General features: G+C 41.0%; 1 protein-coding gene across 6 annotated transcripts in view; it reads right to left on the minus strand.

Moving 5' to 3' along the window:
* Positions 1-12,467, minus strand: part of LOC131186672 (uncharacterized) — a 30,323-nt gene extending 17,856 nt beyond the window's left edge. For 5 of the 6 annotated variants that reach the window (XM_058160506.1, XM_058160504.1, XM_058160505.1 and 2 more), the window contains exons 1-3: positions 12,336-12,467; positions 10,279-10,449; positions 8,857-9,114 (exon numbers count right to left, since the gene is read on the minus strand). In XM_058160506.1, coding sequence (XP_058016489.1) covers positions 8,857-9,114; positions 10,279-10,449; positions 12,336-12,390 — 484 coding nt within the window. In that variant the 5' untranslated portion in view covers positions 12,391-12,467. Of the gene's footprint in view, positions 1-8,856; positions 9,115-10,278; positions 10,450-11,198; positions 11,329-12,335 lie in introns of all 6 variants that reach the window. The other variant, XM_058160502.1, reaches the window with a different exon arrangement.
* Positions 12,468-18,592: the final 6,125 nt, after the last annotated feature.

Consider the following 18,592-nt stretch of genomic DNA (forward strand, 5'->3'; position numbering starts at 1 on the left):
AAAACTGCCAAGAGGGAGGGGCAAGGAAGGGTAGAAGCTATAAGGAGGGGGTGGAGCTCACCGTTTACTTGGGGGGGGGGCTCTGTCCCAGGTCTCTCCTCTGGGGTTCAGCATGATGGACAGAATACAAGAGCAAGAGAGCAGATAGAAAGGAAACAGAGATCAGGCAGTGAGAAATTATCTATCTCTGGTTTGGTGAAGCCATCCAATTAACAGCCACAAGACCCCATTAATCCTCCTTGAAGCATATTGTTAAGCCTAGTTAATTTTACAATCACTCAGGTCAAAGCTTCTTTCTCTACTCTCTTACTACAAGCAAATCAAATCCTTTTCCTGTAAAGAGTGGTGCTCCCCAAGGCAGCGTTCTTGGACCAACTCTTTTCATACTATACATAAATGATCTCTGTGACCTTATCTCAAGTTATTGTGTTCTCTTTGCTGACGATGTCAAACTATTTAACACCACCAACAATACTTCTACCCTTCAAAAAGACCTTGACTTTGTATCTGAATGGTCTAAAACTTGGCAACTCCAAATCTCAACCAGCAAATGCTCAGTCTTACATATTGGAAAAAAGAACCTAAACACTAAGTACAAGCTTGATGGACATTACCTTAAAAATGACCCCCACCCTGTTAAAGACCTCGGAGTTTTCATATCCAATGATCTAAGTGCCAAAGCCCACTGCAACTACATCGCAAAAAAGGGTTTAAGTGTTTAAACAGTAGTGGGTTGCTACCGGTTCTCCCCAGTTCGCAAGAACCGGTAATAAACATTTTGAGTAGTTCGGAGAACCAATAGTAAAAATTCTGCCTGGCCCCGCCCCCAATCTATTGCTGCCTCTCAACTCCCAGCTGATCGGCTAGAAGGAAAAAATGAAGACTCACTTGTCGAAGAAGAGAAAAAAACAACAACAAGACACCGTCCCTTTAAATTGAGGCTCAGCCAGGAGATCGCTTGGCAAAGAAGAAGGGGAGGGGGGGAACGCTGTTGTTTTAAATTGACAGAGCGGCTAGAAGCTCCTTTCTGGGTCAGCTGAACAACAAATTGGATAAGAGGAGGAATTCTTTTTTTTTTTATTCAAAAAGTTTTACAGAAATTCCCCCACTTTTCCCCACCTCCCTCCCCTCCCTTCACAACCCCTCCCCCAACTTCCCGGAACGAGCACAAGGTATAGTTAAAAATAAAACAAACATATGCTAAAAAATTTTCGCCCCAACTTAATTATACCCCTACAATCATCAATTGCTAACTTCCCCCGAAAACAATCAAAAATAATACATCATAATCATTCAAAAACAGTCTGATAACTCTTAGTCTGATATCTTCTTTGAATGTAGTCAATCCATTTTTTCCATTCCTTTAAGTATCTTTCTTGCGTATTGTCTTTCAAAAAGGCTGATATCTTCGCCATCTCAGCCAAATTGGCAACTTTCAATATCCATTCTTCTATTGTAGGTACTTCTTTTTTCTTCCAGTATTGTCCTATTAGTAATCTTGCTGCTGTTATTAGATTTAAAATCAATTTAGTCTCAATTACTGTACAGTCCGTAATAATTCCCAACAGAAAAATTATGCAGGAACTTTATCTTCTTTTTCAAAACATTTTGTAAAATCCACCAAATTTTTATCCAAAAGGCCTTTATATCCTTACAAGTCCACCAAATGTGAAAATATGTAGCGTCATCACAATTACATCTCCAACATTTTGCTTGCATAACTGGATACATACATGATAATTTCTTAGGATCTAAATGCCATCTATAAAACATTTTATAAAAATTTTCCCTCAGATTCTGTGCTTGCGTGAATTTAACATTTCTAATCCAAATTTTTTCCCAAGTTTCCAATAATATTGGCTCCTGAAAATTTTGTGCCCACTTTATCATACAGTCCTTTACCAAGTCCCTTTCCGAATCTATTTCAAGTAACACGTTATACAATCTCTTTATATGCTCCTGAGACTGATTTCTAATTTGCTTTACCAAATTTCCCTCGTTCTGCTCTATACCAATTTTCTGATCTTCCTTCCATCTAGCACATAGTTGCTCATATTGAAACCAAGTATAATTTTTCCCTTCTTCTTTTAGTACGTGCAGCAATTTTAATTGCAAATTACCTCTTTCAGTATACAAAAGATCTTTATATGTAATCATTTCCTGATTCTGTTCTATATTTATATTCTCTATTGTATGTCTAGGACTTGCCCATATAGGAACCTTATAATTTAGTTTGTAACAGTATTTTTTCCAAACATGCAGAAGAGCAGTTCTTAACACATGATTTTTAAAGGCCTTATCCACTTTTTTGTCATAAATTAAATATGCATGCCATCCATATAGCAAGTCATAACCTTCTATATTCAAAATTCTTTCCTCCGTTAAATTAAACCAATCACTTATTGCAGAGAGAGCAGCTGCTTCATAGTATAATTTAAAATTGGGCATTTTTAAACCTCCCCCTTCCCGGGAATCTTGAAGTATTTTCATTTTAACCCTAGCTTTTTTACCTTCCCATATAAATTTATTAATTCCCATCTGCCATTCCTCAAGATTCTTATCTTTCTTAATTATTGGTATCATCTGAAAGAGGAATAAAAATCTAGGTAAAACATTCATTTTCATAGCAGCTATTCTTCCCAGCAAGGATAATTGCAATTTTTTCCAAACAATCAACTCCTTCTGAACTTTTTGCCATAAAACCTCATAGTTATTCTTATACAGTTTCACATTTGAAGATGTAATATAGACCCCTAAATATTTAACCTTCTTTACAATTTCAAATCCTGTTATTTCCTCTAGTTTTTCTTTCTGTTGTCTGGCCATATTTTTTATTATCACTTTTGTCTTTTTCTGATTTACCTTAAACCCTGAAACCTTCCCATATTGATCAATTATTTCCAACAAAGATTTACTAGAGTTTATAGGGTTTGTTAAGGTAATCACCAGGTCATCTGCAAAAGCTCTCAGCTTATATTCATTTTGTTTAACTCTAATTCCCTCTATCTCCTTTACTTCTCGTATTTTATCCAATAATGGTTCTAGAGTTAAAATAAACAATAATGGTGATAAAGGACATCCCTGTCTTGTTCCTTTCGCAATCTTAAAAGGTTCTGTTAAGCTACCATTAATTATAATCTGTGCTGTTTGCTCTCCATAAATTGCCCTAATTATTCTTGTAAAACCATCTCCAAATTGCATCTTTTCTATTAATTTAAATAAAAAGTCCCAATGCAATCGATCAAAAGCTTTCTCTGCATCAAGAAAATAAATGGCTGGAATAAAATTTTCTTTTCTAAATACTCCAGTAAATTGACAATCTGCCTAACATTATTCCTCATCTGTCTCCCTTTTATAAATCCAGATTGATCATTATGAATTCTTCGCTGCAAAATCAACATTAATCTATTAGCTATTATTTTAACAAAAATCTTATAATCATTATTTAAAAGCGAGATTGGCCTATAGTTCCCAGGTTTAGAACAATCCTGTTCCTCTTTTGGTATCAATGAAATAAAAGAGGTTCTCCATGAGGGGGGAATTCCCCCTCCTAATTGTATCTGATTAAATAATTCCTTAAGTGGACCTAACATCTCATCCTGTAAGTTCCTATAATAACTAACTGTAAGCCCATCCGTACCAGGAGTTTTCCACATTTTTAATTGTTTAATTACCAAAATAATTTCTTCAGAAGTTATAGGCCGATTCAGTTCATCCGTTTGTTCTAAAGTTAAATTTTTAACCTTATATTCCTTCAAATAATTATCAATATCCCTGTTCAATATATTATCTTTAAGATATAAATTTGTATAATATTCTAAAAAAGCTTTTTTTATTTTATCCTGTTGGTATCTCTCTTTACCTTTATATTCTATTTTTTCTATAGAACGTTGTTTTTGTCTTTTCCTTAAGGTATATGCTAACCACCTACCAGGTCTATTTGCATTACAAAAAGTATTATGTTAAGCATATTGTATATTTGTTGCCACCTGATCAGCTATTATCATATTAAATTGATTCTGTAATAACTTTATTGCACCTTTAAGTTTTTGATCATGTGGGTTATGTATTAATAATTGTTGCTTCTTATAAATTTCCTCTTCTAGATACCTACGCTGTCTTTGTTGCTTATTTCTCTGTCTATTATTAATATATATTAATACACCTCTCATAAAAGCTTTACTGGCGTCCCAAACCATTTCTATCGATGTTTCTTTATTCAAATTATGATCAAAAAATTCTTTCATCTGCTTTTTACATTGATTTACATTATCCTGATATCTAAACAAATTTTCATTTAATCTCCAAGTTCTTCTACCTTCTTTTCCATATTGCAATTCCATCCAAACAGGACTATGATCAGACAAAGATCTTGGAAATATCTTAGTTTTCTTCACCTTAAAAAGCAAATCATTAGAAATTAAAATAAAATCAATACGTGAGAAGGATTGATGCCTATCAGAGAAAAAAGCATAATCTCTTTCCTCCAAATTCCGCAGTCTCCATACATCTCTTAACTCAAAATCTTCTATCATGTCAAAAAAGGATTTAGGCAGCTTTGCATGTGCAGGTATCTTCTTAGAAAAAGTTCTCTTGTCCTTTCGTGTATCTATTACTCCATTCCAATCTCCCAATATAATACACGATTTATAATCCCATAGAATCAATTTATCATACGACATTCTATAAAATTTTTCTTGTTACTGATTGGATATATAGCAAACAAAAGGGTCTTTTTTGTTTCTATTGTAAGTTCAATAGCAATATATCTTCCGTGAATATCTGCCTCTATTAACTTGGCTGGTATATCTTTTCTCAAATAAACCACTATGCCATGTTTTTTGTCCAAAGCAGAGGCAATAAAATGTTTACCTAACTTTGAGTTTATTAAGTACTTTTGATCTGATAGTTTAATATGCGTTTCTTTTAAGCAAATTACATCATTTCTAAATTGTTTCAAATAATGAAATATTTTTCTTCTCTTCTGAGCTGAATTCAAACCATTGACATTCCAAGTCAAGATTTTATTTGCCATTGCTGGGCTGCTGAAGCTTTTGAGCGATCAGCTGAAGATCGTCCTCCCGTATCTTCGGCCGTGCTCCTCCCACCGCTTCTGTAGCAGAATCCTGAACTTTACTTTGAGTTTGTTGCTCCTTTTCTTTACGCTTAAGGGCTCCCCTCATCAGTCTTTGTTCTTGTGGTTGTTCCTCAGATGGTAACATCACTGGATTCACCTCAGCTTCCACACCCATTTGAATCTCTTGAATTCTTTTTTCTATTATTTCTACTTCAAGTTTCAGCACGGTAGAAAGATAATCTTTGGCCTTAAGCACTGTATCGATACGGTATCTCCTTCCTTGATAATACACCGTCAAACCAACTGGAACCTCCCATCTAAATTGAATCTGGTATTTCTTAAGTTCTTGTGTAAAAAATGTAAAGTCCTTTCTATCCCTTAACATCTTGGGAGGAATCTCTTTCAAAACCTTCAGCTCCTGTTCTCCTATTTTCAAGTTTTTCTGAAATGCAACTTGCAAAATTTGATTTCTCACTGTTCTTTTCAAAAAATAAACCACAATGTCTCTAGGAAGTTTCTTCTGCCTAGCAATCCAGGAATTAACTCTATAAATTTTGTCAATTTGATAAGCAACCTCTTGTGGATCAAGTTCAATAAGTTCAGCCAGAACTTCTGATAAATTTTTTTTAAAATCTTCTCCTTTCTCCTCATGCAAGCCTCTAATTCCCAGAGCTCCTTCCATCATTCTATAAGAAAGAGGAGGAATTCTTATATGGTTCAATGTTTTTGAAGTTTTAATTTTTGTGCAACATGGGCTTTGTGTTTCTAAAAAGGTTTGGGCGATTTCCACTGTGAAATATCTGTCTTGAATGAGTTTTCTGCCTGCTTGTAAATGGAGCCGAACTTCCAGCTTCCACTTTCTATGATCTCTACAAAGTTTCCTTTATGCAGCTGGCAGCAATGTGGAATTCCAGGCAGGTTCCTTGCTAGCAGCTTGACAATTCCTTAATTATCTGGGATATTTTATTTGGGAAATAAAGAGGGGGGAGTTTGAGTCCTTCCCAGAACAGATTAGTGGGGTAGGCAGGAAATGGGGATTTTGAAGTAACCTTCCCCTGGAGTGGGGAGGGAATGGGCATTTTAGGCTTGCTGTCAAACATCAGCCATAATGATTGTTTTGAACAATATGCAGGTTGTATTACATGAATGGCTATTTTATATGTGAAATTATGACTGAAACCTATATAGGTTCACATTGTCAGGAAGTTTGTTTTTAGTTTTAGGTTGCTTCTCTCTTTGTTGAATTTCCATCCATTGCTTCTTGTTTTGCCTTCTGGTGCTTTGGAAAATACTTCCTCCCCCCTTCTTTCTAGAAGCCCCTTAAAAGCCTGTTGCCTATCACACTCTTAGGCAAAGCATGTGAGCCATTTCCTCCTTTCAGTGGTCCATGAAAGTACATCTATAGCAGAGGTCTCTAACCCTGGCCACTTTAAGATTTTAAGACAGCAAAGCTGGCTGAGGAATTCTGGGAGTTAAAGTGGCCAAGTTTGGAGACCCCTGATCTATAGTATGTAGATAATAAAGTTGCAAAAAGGTGAATAACATTTTTGCAGAACTATAGATACATTGAGGCTGGGTGTGACAAGGAATGGCTGGGATGGGAGGGGCCAGGCGAGGTACCCCTTGACATGAGAGACATTGAGTTGGCCATGCCTACCCAGTCATATGACGATCAAGCCACACCCACTGTCACATGACCATCAAGCCAGGCCCACAAAATAAGCCACACCCACAGAACCGATAGCAAAAAAATTTAGAACCCACCCCTGGTTGTAAACCTAATCTTACGAAGCTTCTTCTCCAGAAACACTACACTGCTAACCAAAGCTTATAAAACATTTGCTAGACCAATTCTTGAATACAGCTCACCTGTCTGGAACCCATATCACATTTCAGACATCAATACAATTGAATGTCCAGAAATATTTTACAAGATTGAAATTTTGTTTCAATCTTGTAAACTTGAAATCTTGAATTTAGACTTGAAATCTTGAATTTAGAAAACTTAGAACTCTGCCGCCTTTGACAAGACCTGTGCTTAACTTATAGAATCATCTATGCAATGTCCTTCCTGTTGAAGACTACTTCAGCTTCAATCATAACAATACAAGAGCAAACAATAGATTTAAATTCAACGTTAACCGTTTCAATCTTGATTGCAGAAAAAATATGACTTCTGTAACAGAGTTATTAATACTTGGAACACACTACCTGACTCTGTGGTCTCTTCTCAAAATCCCCAAAGCTTTAACCAAAAACTCTCTATTATTGACCTCACCCCATTCCTAAGAGGTCTGTAAGGGGCGTGCATAAGAGCACAAGCGTGCCTACCGTTCCTGTCCTATTGATTCCTTTCATTATATCCAATTAATATAATCCAATTAATATAGTTATTACATACTTATACTCACTTATATGCTTATATGTTATATAGTTATTTTCATGCTTATGCTTGTATATACGGTTATGACAAAATAAATAAAATTAAAAAAAATAAAGCACCAAACAATCGCAAATGAAAACAGGAGGAATGAGAGCAAAAGTGAGGCAGGAAATGCGTGCAATGAGATCATTATCATATGTCTGAGTTAAGGCTTGCAAAATGAATTGAAGAACTGCATTCATCAAATGCAACTGAATGGCTTGAAGCATTAACTTCCTTATTTTAAACACAAGAAATGTTTAGGACTAGCAAGTTTAAAAGAAAACCATCCTCCACCAAGTTGCAAAATACATTTCTATCCAACAGCGATGCAAATTTTCCTAGATAAACAAGATAAAATAAATTCCCATTAAGTGGAATGTCTTTGCAGGGTCATTGTCACCTCATCATCCAGAGATCTGTCCAGCAAAGAATCAAATGACAAATTTTGACTCCTTGTTTGATGATCCTTCCAGGTTCCTAATCCCCTGTTGGACAGCAACTGTCCCTATTGGGAGGGGGCTCAGGTGGGGAATTAGCCTAGACTCTCTACATAAACACAAGAAGGCAAAGGTCTTAAAACCTTATCTGTCCTTTTCCAGGTGAAAGCTGCCAGTCTGGGGAGATTCCTAGATTATAGGCAGAGAACAATAAAGTAGCTAGTTTGAAGTCTACATGGGTGGGTCTGGTTGTTCGTGCCTGACAATTCATGGATCCTACAGTTCAGGGCAATTTGGCTACATTCTCCCAAATTAATTGGTCAGCTTTGCTGGAAGCCTCTTCTGCATTGCATTGTCTGTAAAGCAATGTGGAGTGGTACCTAAGTCTAAGTGCTATTGCTATTGCTATTGTCTGCAGAGCCAGTTTCTTTTGTTGGAAATGGTCTATATGGGATTCGAAAGAAACTTTGCAAGTGAGTCTTACTCAAAGACAAGGGAAAGATGCAGCCAATGTGTCTCAGTTGTCAATCTCAGGAAATGCTCAGATGCTAAGTGGCTTCAGAGCTGGAAAAAATCCTCAGCCAGCTATTTTCTAGTCCTTAATGCCACATATGTAATCCGATGGAAATGGAAAACTAAAAGGCTAAATAGGATTTCCAATGCCAGTTGGAGATTCCTTCCCCTCAACTTGATCAAAAGAGGAAAAATTAAAGGAATATAATTGATGATGGTAGGAAGTAATGCTTCATGACTGTAATCCATATGTTTGCACAGAATTCTTTGTGGATTGTTGGTTGTAGCCCAACTCAATGAAATTGAGTTTGATATCCCTGCTCAAGTAGGAGACCTTATACCACTCCAGAGAATCTGAGATTCATCTTTGGTCCCACTGCCTCTTTTAAGAAAAAAAAACTTACCTGCACAAACTTGCTTTAAGGAGACCGTCCTGGATGCCTGGCTAGCAGGGTTTTCTGCTGTGCATGTTGCATTGAGGTCAAGGGAGACAAACTGGATCACAGAACTCCCAGGGGTAGGACCTGTGCTCTGGGCAGATGAAGTCCATCTGATGTTCGTTCTGTCTTCCCAGGTCCCTGTAGAGCAATTCAGCTGCCAGGTTCTGTTTCCAGTCCCCCCAGGAGTGCAGGTCACTTTCAGATTAGAGTCCATCAAATGTACTTGGCAGGAGAGATGGAGAGACACCATTTGTGAAAGACCACAAAATCACAGGAAGGCCAAGGAGGAAGGAGAAGCAGCAATAGCATGGATCAATCAATGGTTTTGCTTGAATTAGAGCAGGGAAAATATGTGTCACTCATTTCTCTGACAATGAATTTCTCTCCTCTCACATGTGACACATTGTAAAGGGAGAGGCCCACCATGGTGGGGAAGGACCCTTCATCCTCTGCCTTCCTCCAAGCCCTGTTTATACCAAACCATGGATTAAGGGCAAGAGGATGAGGCTCCAAGCTCACCGCTCACCCAGGACCCCCTGAGTCTTCCCCAAAGAGTTGGTGGGTCCAGCCAGTCCCACTTGACCCACAGAGAGGATCTTGAACTGCCTCTCTAGAGATCCCAGCCTCAAAGCTCACCTGCCTCTCTCTTCATCCCCATGGGAAGCCACTTTTGGCCTGGCCCAGTCCAGCCTGTGCCCCAGGGGGAGGGGAGCCTGAAGGGAGCTGTGATGGACCCCCATAGGCCCTCTTCCAGGGGAAGAGTGTGCAAGACATTGCTTGATTTCAGCTTCTAATAGCCCTCCACCCTCCAGCAGAAATCTCCCCTACCTCTCCATGTGTCAGACTCCGCTCACCAATCTTCACTGCTAATTGTGTATTTTATATTTTAGTAAATTGTTTAGATTGTTACCTTGTTTAGTGTTAAGTAATCCAATGTTTTATGCTGTATATTGCCTTACATGATACTGGGGTGTGGGCCCTTTAAGATCATCGGCTGACAATTACTGGAAAGGAGAAGGAAGGGATTCAAAATCAACAGGATGACCAGAGGCACGGAATTATCAATGTACCCTGCATTCCAGGCATTCCAAGCAGGAGGAGATCATCAGAAGGACCACGTGGCCCACGAGGGAATTGGTATTGGCCCAGAACTGCCTGACCTTTGGGGGGAGGAGGGACTAATGAAGGGAAATGTGCTGTCAGCCATATTTTGCTTCAGTTTCAGCTTTTCTATGATTGCATTCAGATGTATTTAGTAAAAGTACTTTTCTTTATTTTCAAATGAAGTCAAGGTGTTTCTTTCCTAAATATTAATCGGAGGCAATCTGACACCATGTCTCCCTGGGCAAAGGAGAGATTCCAGGAATGTGTGGCTGGGATACTTACCAAAAACCGGCAGACGAAAGGCCTTATCCAAGTTCATCAAAGTAATATTTCTAGCATTGCTGCTGCTGATAATTTTATTCCAGGAAATTGTTTCAATTGGTGTTGAGGGCTTCACTTGGAATGTGACAGACTCCCCCAGAATGCCATTTAGTTCTTCTATTCCAGAAGTTCCTGCAGGTCCAGAGAGAAGAAAGAGGAATCCTTCAATGTTGGGTCATAAGAGACCTTCTACGCATCCCATTTCTGACCCTCAGATTCCATGGAAGCCTTTTCTGAGCAAGGAGAGGATGGCTCCAAGATAGAAGACATGGTGAGGGCTCTCTAGGCAATGGCCTCTCTTTCATAGAGTAGCAAGTGGGGGTCAAATGTCCCATCTGGGAGCTGAACCCACTTAAAAGGAGGATCTGCCCCACCAGAGAGACCCAACATTCCACCAACCCTCAGGCTGACCTGACCACCTGAGAGAACCCCTGAGTGATCATCTGAAGGACTGCTTGGGTTTTGCCTCTTTCTGCTACCAGGCTGGTCTCCTCCTGGAACCCCACATGTGACATGGGACAACTCGCCACAGCCAACTCACTGTTGCCAAGTCACCATGGCCAACTTGCTGTGGGAGAATTTAACAATTAAATTTAATCATTTAAAATAAACAAAACATATTTTATTTTAATTTTTGTCATTGACATTTCAACTTGTGCCTCCTTTTACATCTTTTTTGAATGATTCCACCATTTCTTTGATATTCGTGTAACTCCTGTCCTGCAGCAAGTTGTCCCGTGGCAAGTGTCAGGGTTCCAAGTAACAACCCCAATGAAAGAAAACTCCGAGGCTTCAATTTCCTCTAAGTTACTTTTTATTAGAGCTGTCATACTGGCACATCTGGGAAAACCCAAATCTGAGAGCTTCCAGGTTTTCCTCACCCAAAAGAAAGTTCAGGTCCTTGCCCATCATCCACATGTCCATCACCCAAACCAACCAGAAACCCTCTGGAACAGAAGATGCCTCCTCATTCTTCTCAGCACAGCTGCAGGGCAAAGCGGCCTTGACTTTCTAGAAAGAAGGTTATTTTGACTACATATCCTCTTCACTCCATACAATCCCCCCTCCCATTTTCCCACAGTAGAATTTATGGAAGAGCAGCTGGCGATGGCCTGCATGCCTAGCGAGAGGGCTCTGTGTGCCACCTCTGGCACGCGTGCCATAGGTTCTCCAGCACTGGATTAGATTATCCTCATGGTCCTTTCCAACTCTACAATTTTATGCTCCTGGAAAATCCAGAATCTGGAGAAACCAGGCCTACTTATTCCTGGAATCTAAACCCCAAGATATAAAATAATGCCAGCATATTTTTAAAAGTTTATTTAGAGTTTATAGTATACAACTGTGATGTTTTCTTGCACACATGCTAACCTACATTATACACATTATACACATTGGAAAAAAGAATCAGAACACTAAATACAAGCTTGATGGACATAACGGGTCACCCCGTTAAAGATCTTGGAATTTTCATATCCAATGATCTAAGTGCCAAAGCCCACTGCAACTACATCACAAAAAAGGCTTTAAGAGTTGTAAACTTAATCTTGTGTAGCTTTTTCTCCAGAAAGATTACACTACTAACCAGAGCATATAAAACATTTGCTAGACCAATTCTTGAATACAGCTCACCTGTCTGGAACCCACACCTCATTTCGGACATTAATACAATTGAGCGTGTCCAGAAATATTTTACAAGAAGAGTTCTCCACTCCTCTGTTTACAGCAAAATACCTTATGCCACTAGACTTGAAATCTTGGGTTTAGAAAATTTAGAACTTCGACATGACCTGCCTTCGACATGACCTGACTTTAACTCATAGAATCATCTGTTACAATGTCCTTCCTGTTCTCCAACTTAGCAGTTTTGAATGGGGTCCAAGTTCCTCCAGAGTTTCATATCTATTCCAGTAATGATTCAAGCTGGAGTCAAGGAAACGAATCATGTTTTGCACCCCAAATTTGTGTCCTGGTTTGAAACTAAAGCTAGAAACATAAGTAAAACAGATAAAACTTACCAGCTGTTAAGAGAACAATTGATAACCACAAGCCGAGTATGCTCTTTTGGGACATGTCGGTGGTTGGTGTTTTAACAAGAAGTGAAGAGAAGTCTAGAGACACTTCTGCTAAATATACAAGGACAGCCTCTTTGGTTGGAGAGACATCACAGCTGCAAAATTGTGCAACCCTCTTCTTACTGTGCTTGCAATTTGTTTTGTGCAATTCATTTATTTGTTCAGTTAATATAGAGTAATGTTATTCTTATATTCTGGGCAGTTTACAGAATTAGACCATAAACAATAGCTTCTTGAAGATGCCACAAGTTTTGGTTGTCAAGATTCTGACTGAGGAACCCAACCAAGCCAGCAAGTCGAGAAGATCAGATCTTTATTGAGTATTGCAATGCGGTAGAAGATTTGATAAAGTGTACTAAGATCCTGCTAACCTAGCAGTTCAAAAGCATGCAAATGAATAGAATAGAATAGAATTTATAGAATAGAATTTTATTGGCCAAGTGTGATTGGACACACGAGGAATTTGTCTTGGTGCATATGCTCTCAGTGTACATAAAAGAAAAGACACGTTCATCAAGGTACAACATTTACAACACAATTGATGATCAATATATCAATATAAATCATAAGGATTGCCAGCAACAAGTTATAGTCATACAGTCATAAGTGGAAAGAGATTGGTGATGGGAACTATGAAACGATTAGATAATCGTGATGTGAGTAGATAAATAGGTAATCCCCTTGCTTTGTTGCAAGAGCTGAGGTGGCGCAGTGGTTAGAATGCAGCATTACAGGTTCCTTTCGCTGACTGCCGGCTGCCAGCAGTTTGGCAGTTCGAATCAGCCTACCTTGCAGGGCAGGGAACACTACAAGTTCCTGAATATTAAACATACAAACAAACATGGTGTCAGCCTCTACTTGCTACTACTTTATTACTTTATTACTCTGTATAGTCTTTCTCCCGATTTATGCATTTACTGCTCTGCTTGCTATGGCTGTCATGGTAATGGGTGAGCGGGGGGGGGGAGCTGGAGGAGATGCTGTGTAAAGGATTGAATTAGAAGCTTCTCTTCAAACTTTCTCCGCAGTTGAAGGCAGGCTGATAACAGTCAAGGTTAACGGTCCGAACATACCAGAGGGATGGAACCATCTGAAGATGCACACCACGTGTCCCTCTGAGGGAACGTGGGTTGGACAAGGCTGACTGGACCAAAGGGAGGAGGGCTTCAGGGATATTTCTTATATGTAATTTCCGCGCCAAATGTCTCAGCGCTTGCTTTCATTTTCTTGCTTTCAGTAAAAGTACCTCTCTCTAAAAACAAGGGAGTTGGGGGTTTTCTTTCTTGAGTATTGAAAGGAGGCACCCCTGACACGTGGTCTCTTTGGGGTCCAGATAAGTGTTGGAAGAAATATCCATCTGGTTCAGTTCCAAGCTGGGAGAAAGGCACTGGAGACAAAATGGAGGCTGGAGGCTGATTGGAAAGAGGGTCCATTTATTGATGAAACAGAACCACATGGGTGGTTCTGGGCAGGGGACCACATGGAGTTGAGAGGGGAGTAGTTATACTTTCTCTTGGGCTTTGAACTTGAGCTTCCTGTTCCTATGCAAGAACATGTATTCTATTGACTGTTGTCAGACTCCCAGGGGCCCGTGTACAAATCCTAGGAGTTTATCTGAGCTATGTTTGGCTGAGGTTTGATCTGCTGATGCAATGAAGGGGCTTGTTGGGCAATTTCTATTGTGGCAGAGGGCTAATCCTACCTTTGTTCAGACTCTGCTGCAGGGAATTTGCTTATGAATAGAGCTATCTATCTCTTTATCTCTTAAGTGCTGACATCTGCTATGGGCTATTATGGAAGGTGGGGCCTGCTTTCAAAGAGCATGTTTCTCCATTTCTCATCCAGGAAAATATAATATCCTGCCTTTTTAATATTTCTCAAAATATTTCATTCTTCTAGGAGAGGGGTAGGTGCTAACTTTCTACACAAGGCAGCAGCAAAATCAGACTGAGGGGCAGTCGAGATGCAGGAGAGGAAGGCATGGGGTGACCACAGAGAAGTGACATGGAACAGCCCTGAGTCCACCCTGTGAGCCCCTCCCATTAGCCACACTGGCAAGAGAGTTCATTGGGTGGCCCACAGAAGCATCCATGTCCCAAAGACTCCTCTTAAAAGCCACCAAGGAAGACCATGGAGATTCCTCTTAAGGTGGGAGGGGGACTCATCTGAGGCCTCTGTCAGGAGGATCCAATGGTGGTGAGTTCCTCTGGGAGACCGCCTCCCTCTTCCAGCTGCTAGAAGAAAACAAAGAAGAGGGTTGAGCTTTAGGAAACAGGAAGCACCAGAAGGCAGAAATCCAAGGGGGCTTCATGTGGAGTAGATTGGAGGATTCAAAAGGAGAAGGAGAAGCTTGGCTGGAAGATTCATTCATTCATTCATTCATTCTGTGTCTTTCTGCTACCGTAATGGAGGTGGGCTCAAAATGGAAATCCATCTTGACCTTTCTGGGTGATTCTACATGGAGGAGCTGCTCTACATGGCCTCTTGAATTGGGTGAATGTGGCTGAGATAATGGAGGCTTTGCATTGTGCAGATGCTTGGGACCAGTCTAAAATTCCGGATGTTGAGAAATACAGACGATTCTCCCTGCTCTTAGATGTGTCACTGTCCTACTGGTTGACCAGAATGACCAGGAATGTGCTAGGGGGCTGGATGCGGGTGGTGGTAAATGCATCCTTTACTGAAGATATCTGTCCAATCTTCCCTTTTGGAGATGCTGGTTGGACCAGAGTTAGACAGGGCCCTGGATGGAGCAGTGTTGGATGCTTTGAGTCAAGATTCAGGACTGGATGTGTGGCTGAAGCTGCAATGGACATTCAGTTATGATCTTAGTGGGACTAGGATGGAGGGAGAGCAACTATCTGCTGCATCTCTTAGCATCTTCAGTTCCATTGACCAGGCTGCCCTCCTGGACTGACCAGAATGCAATATGAGATCAGCTTTATTCATGTTAGGAATCATCAGAAACTCATGACCTTATCCTGTTCTCTGGGCTTCAAACCTTCTATCAGGAATTGAACCCATGGACCTCTGCCCTTCGCTCAGATGACCAGATAGGGACCATTAGGCTTAGGAGTTGTCCATGTCCTGGTGGTCAGTGGTTCTGCTGCAAGGCAGACATGGAATCCATCCGAGTGGAATATTCAGAGAAAGAGAGGGAGACACATATGTTCAGAGGAGGCATTTCTCTAAGGAGGGAGGCAGGAATGTGGCCTGGGTGCTAATCCCAAGACCCTCATCACTGCATTCTAGGCTGCCATAATTGCAATAACCACTGGATGGCAGCAAAGGGGGACCGGTAATTCCAAATACCTACTTGGTCTAATTCTAGGTCTGACAAGGGGAAGGGGAAGGGCACTTATTCAGTAGCTCTGGGGTGTCTTGTTCTCTAATCTTTTCATTGCAAGGTCCATCCGGTTCTTCTGGCTCTCCTCTGGGGCAGAAGAGACAGGAAGAGAAGGGAAGGGTTGGGTTTCTCATAGAGCATCCTTAAGAGGGTACCTTTGCTGGATTTCACCCTCAGAATGAGCCCCAAACAGCCAAGGAGGAGAAGACTTCCCACTTTGCTAAGGCCCAGCAGGATCCAGAGAGGCAACCTGTTCTCAGTCAGGAGGGTCTCGGTGTGTTCTGAAAGAGAGCAGCAGACCTTGTGAATCCTTTCAGCAGACCCCAGAGAATGGAGCACAGCACCTGGCCTCATTGCAGAGGAAGTTCCTCCCACCCCAGGCAGATGACCGGACCTGGAATCCCACCCAGACTCCATCAAACAACCAGGGCAGGCACACCAAGCTCTGCCCACAAGTGCTTGTGGTGACCACCAATGGACCAGCTGAAGCCTTTCATGGCCTTCAAAGGCTGGTCCCAACCCAGGTTCAGTATAAGTGACTGTGGTAGGAATGAGTGTGATTGTCACACAAGCCCTCTTGGCCACAGCAGAGCAGGGGCCAAAAGTCCAGGAGTATTGCTGAACTGTACAATGGTCCCACCTAAGGCATTGTGACCCTCTCCCTGTGACCCCCTCTCTGTTCTGTTGTTGTACAATTTTGTAGGTTTGTTTGGCTCTTCTGGATTTGGTCGATAGGGGGTGGTTGATTATTCCTCTCACTTAGCCCTTATGGGGTTGTGCGGATGGCCTTTGGTCAGAGGGTGACCCCTCTATGCTACAGGTGGGGTGAGGAAAGGACACATCATTGGCTAATTTCCCCTGATTTACACTTGTGTACAGCCCATTCGAAACTGGGTGATATCTTTATAGAAAAGTCAACTAGATTTGAAAACACTGCAAACTTCTGGAAAACAATATAATATCTTTCTTTTTGGTTTGTGTTACATAATGGGCGATTGAAGAGACAGAGGCAGATCTTCGACTTCAACTCTTTATTAAAACAATAATAACCAGGCAACTCTCTGCCTGACAGCTTGCCCTTTTTTAGGGGCTTTCAGACGGCTTAGCCATTTGGCTTGAACTATTTTTCCTGCCTAGACCTGAGTGAAGTCTTTTTCTTTGGCTTCACTCTCTTATTGAATATTCAACACCCTTCCCCACCTAGATCGCTCATTGACCAATCGGGAGTCGGTTAGCTGATGTAGTAGCAAACATGGGCGGGGCATTGGTGAGTGGTTGCCAGATCAGTTGGGTCTGCTGCTGCTCCTTGGTCAACCAATGAAGCCTTCTGGAATTCAGCCCTGTGCATGGTCATCTCTCTTGGAACCAGTTTGCTGATGATTCTTTGCTGGATTCCTGGTTCTCCAGATGCATTGTCGCTGGTTGTTCAGGTTTTTGTCTGCTGTTGGTGTGAATTCATGACTTTTATTATTTTTGAGTGGGCCGTATTTTTTATTTGGTGTCAGGTCTGATTGTCAGTGGAGTTGTGTGCCTAATCGGCCTCGGAGCTGGTCGATATGCCTCTGCTATAATCAATCATTCTCTAACTCCACTCTGTATGAGTGGGTACCTGTAATAATTATTACCTTGGTAGGGACCCAGAGAGCACCCCTGGCATAGTTATGGGCATACCCCATATTTCCTATGTTAAAGGACCGGATTTTACTGGTTGAGTTGGTGGGTGCTTCTGTTGTGTAGTTTGAGTGTAGGCAGTCTAGTTCTGTTCTAAGCCTGCAACCTATTAATAGTTTGGATGGGACGGGTTTGTGGTGCCGCTAAGGGTTACCCTTAAGGGTTAAAAAGAATTTATCAATCCACATTTGCCAATCCCCTGGGCCCATTCGTGACAATGCCGCCTTGGTTGATTGCACCATTCTTTCTACCTGCCCATTACTGGTGGGGTGGAATGGTGTGACCAGGGCATGGAGGATTCCCTGCTTGGCTAGAAAAAAGCTCGAATTGGGTGGCTGTAAATTGGGGGCCATTTTCCAATACCAGGACATTGGGTTGGTTGTCTGTTGAGAATAGCCTTCTCAAAGTAGACCATAACCTACTACTAGATAAAGTAGAAAAATGTGGGTTAGACAGCAATACCACCAGATGGATTCGTAATTGGCTGACCAACCACATTCAACGTATAGTCCTCAATGGAACCACATCCACATGGAGGGAAGCATGCAGCGGAGTACCCCAAGGTTCTGTTTTAGGCCCAGTACTCTTCATCATCATCAATGACTTGGACGAGGGGGTAGATGGGGAATGTGGAGAAAAGCAAAGTTTTACATTTAGGCAGGAAAAATCAAAGGTATAAGTAAATAAACCCTGCTAAGACCACACCTGGAATACTGCAATTAATTTTGGTCACCATACTACAAAAAAGATGTTGAGCCTTTAAAAGAGTTCAGAGCAGAGCAACTAAGATGATCAAAGGCCTGGAGCTTAAAACATATGAAGAACGACTGCAGGTTTTGGGTTTGGCTAGTCTAAAGAAAAGAAGAATTAGGGGTGACATGATAGCAGTATTTCAGTACTTGAGGGGCTGCCACAAAGAAAAGGGGGTCAACTTATTCTCCAAAGCACCAGAGGACAAGACAAGACAAGACACAATGAATGGAAACTAATCAAGGAGAGAAGCAAAGAAGCAACCTGGAACTAAGAAGGAATTTCCTCATAGTGAGGAAAATTCTATTCCAAATATGGGTTTCCTTGGGGTCCAAGCAGCAAAAACAGCTTGTGGGGCAGTCAGGATGTGGGAGAAACAAGGCATGGGGTGGCCACAGAGAGGTGACATGGACCAGCCCTGAGACCACCCTTC

The sequence above is a fragment of the Ahaetulla prasina genome, chromosome 17 (genome assembly GCF_028640845.1).
Source record: "Ahaetulla prasina isolate Xishuangbanna chromosome 17, ASM2864084v1, whole genome shotgun sequence".
NCBI lineage: Eukaryota > Metazoa > Chordata > Lepidosauria > Squamata > Colubridae > Ahaetulla > Ahaetulla prasina.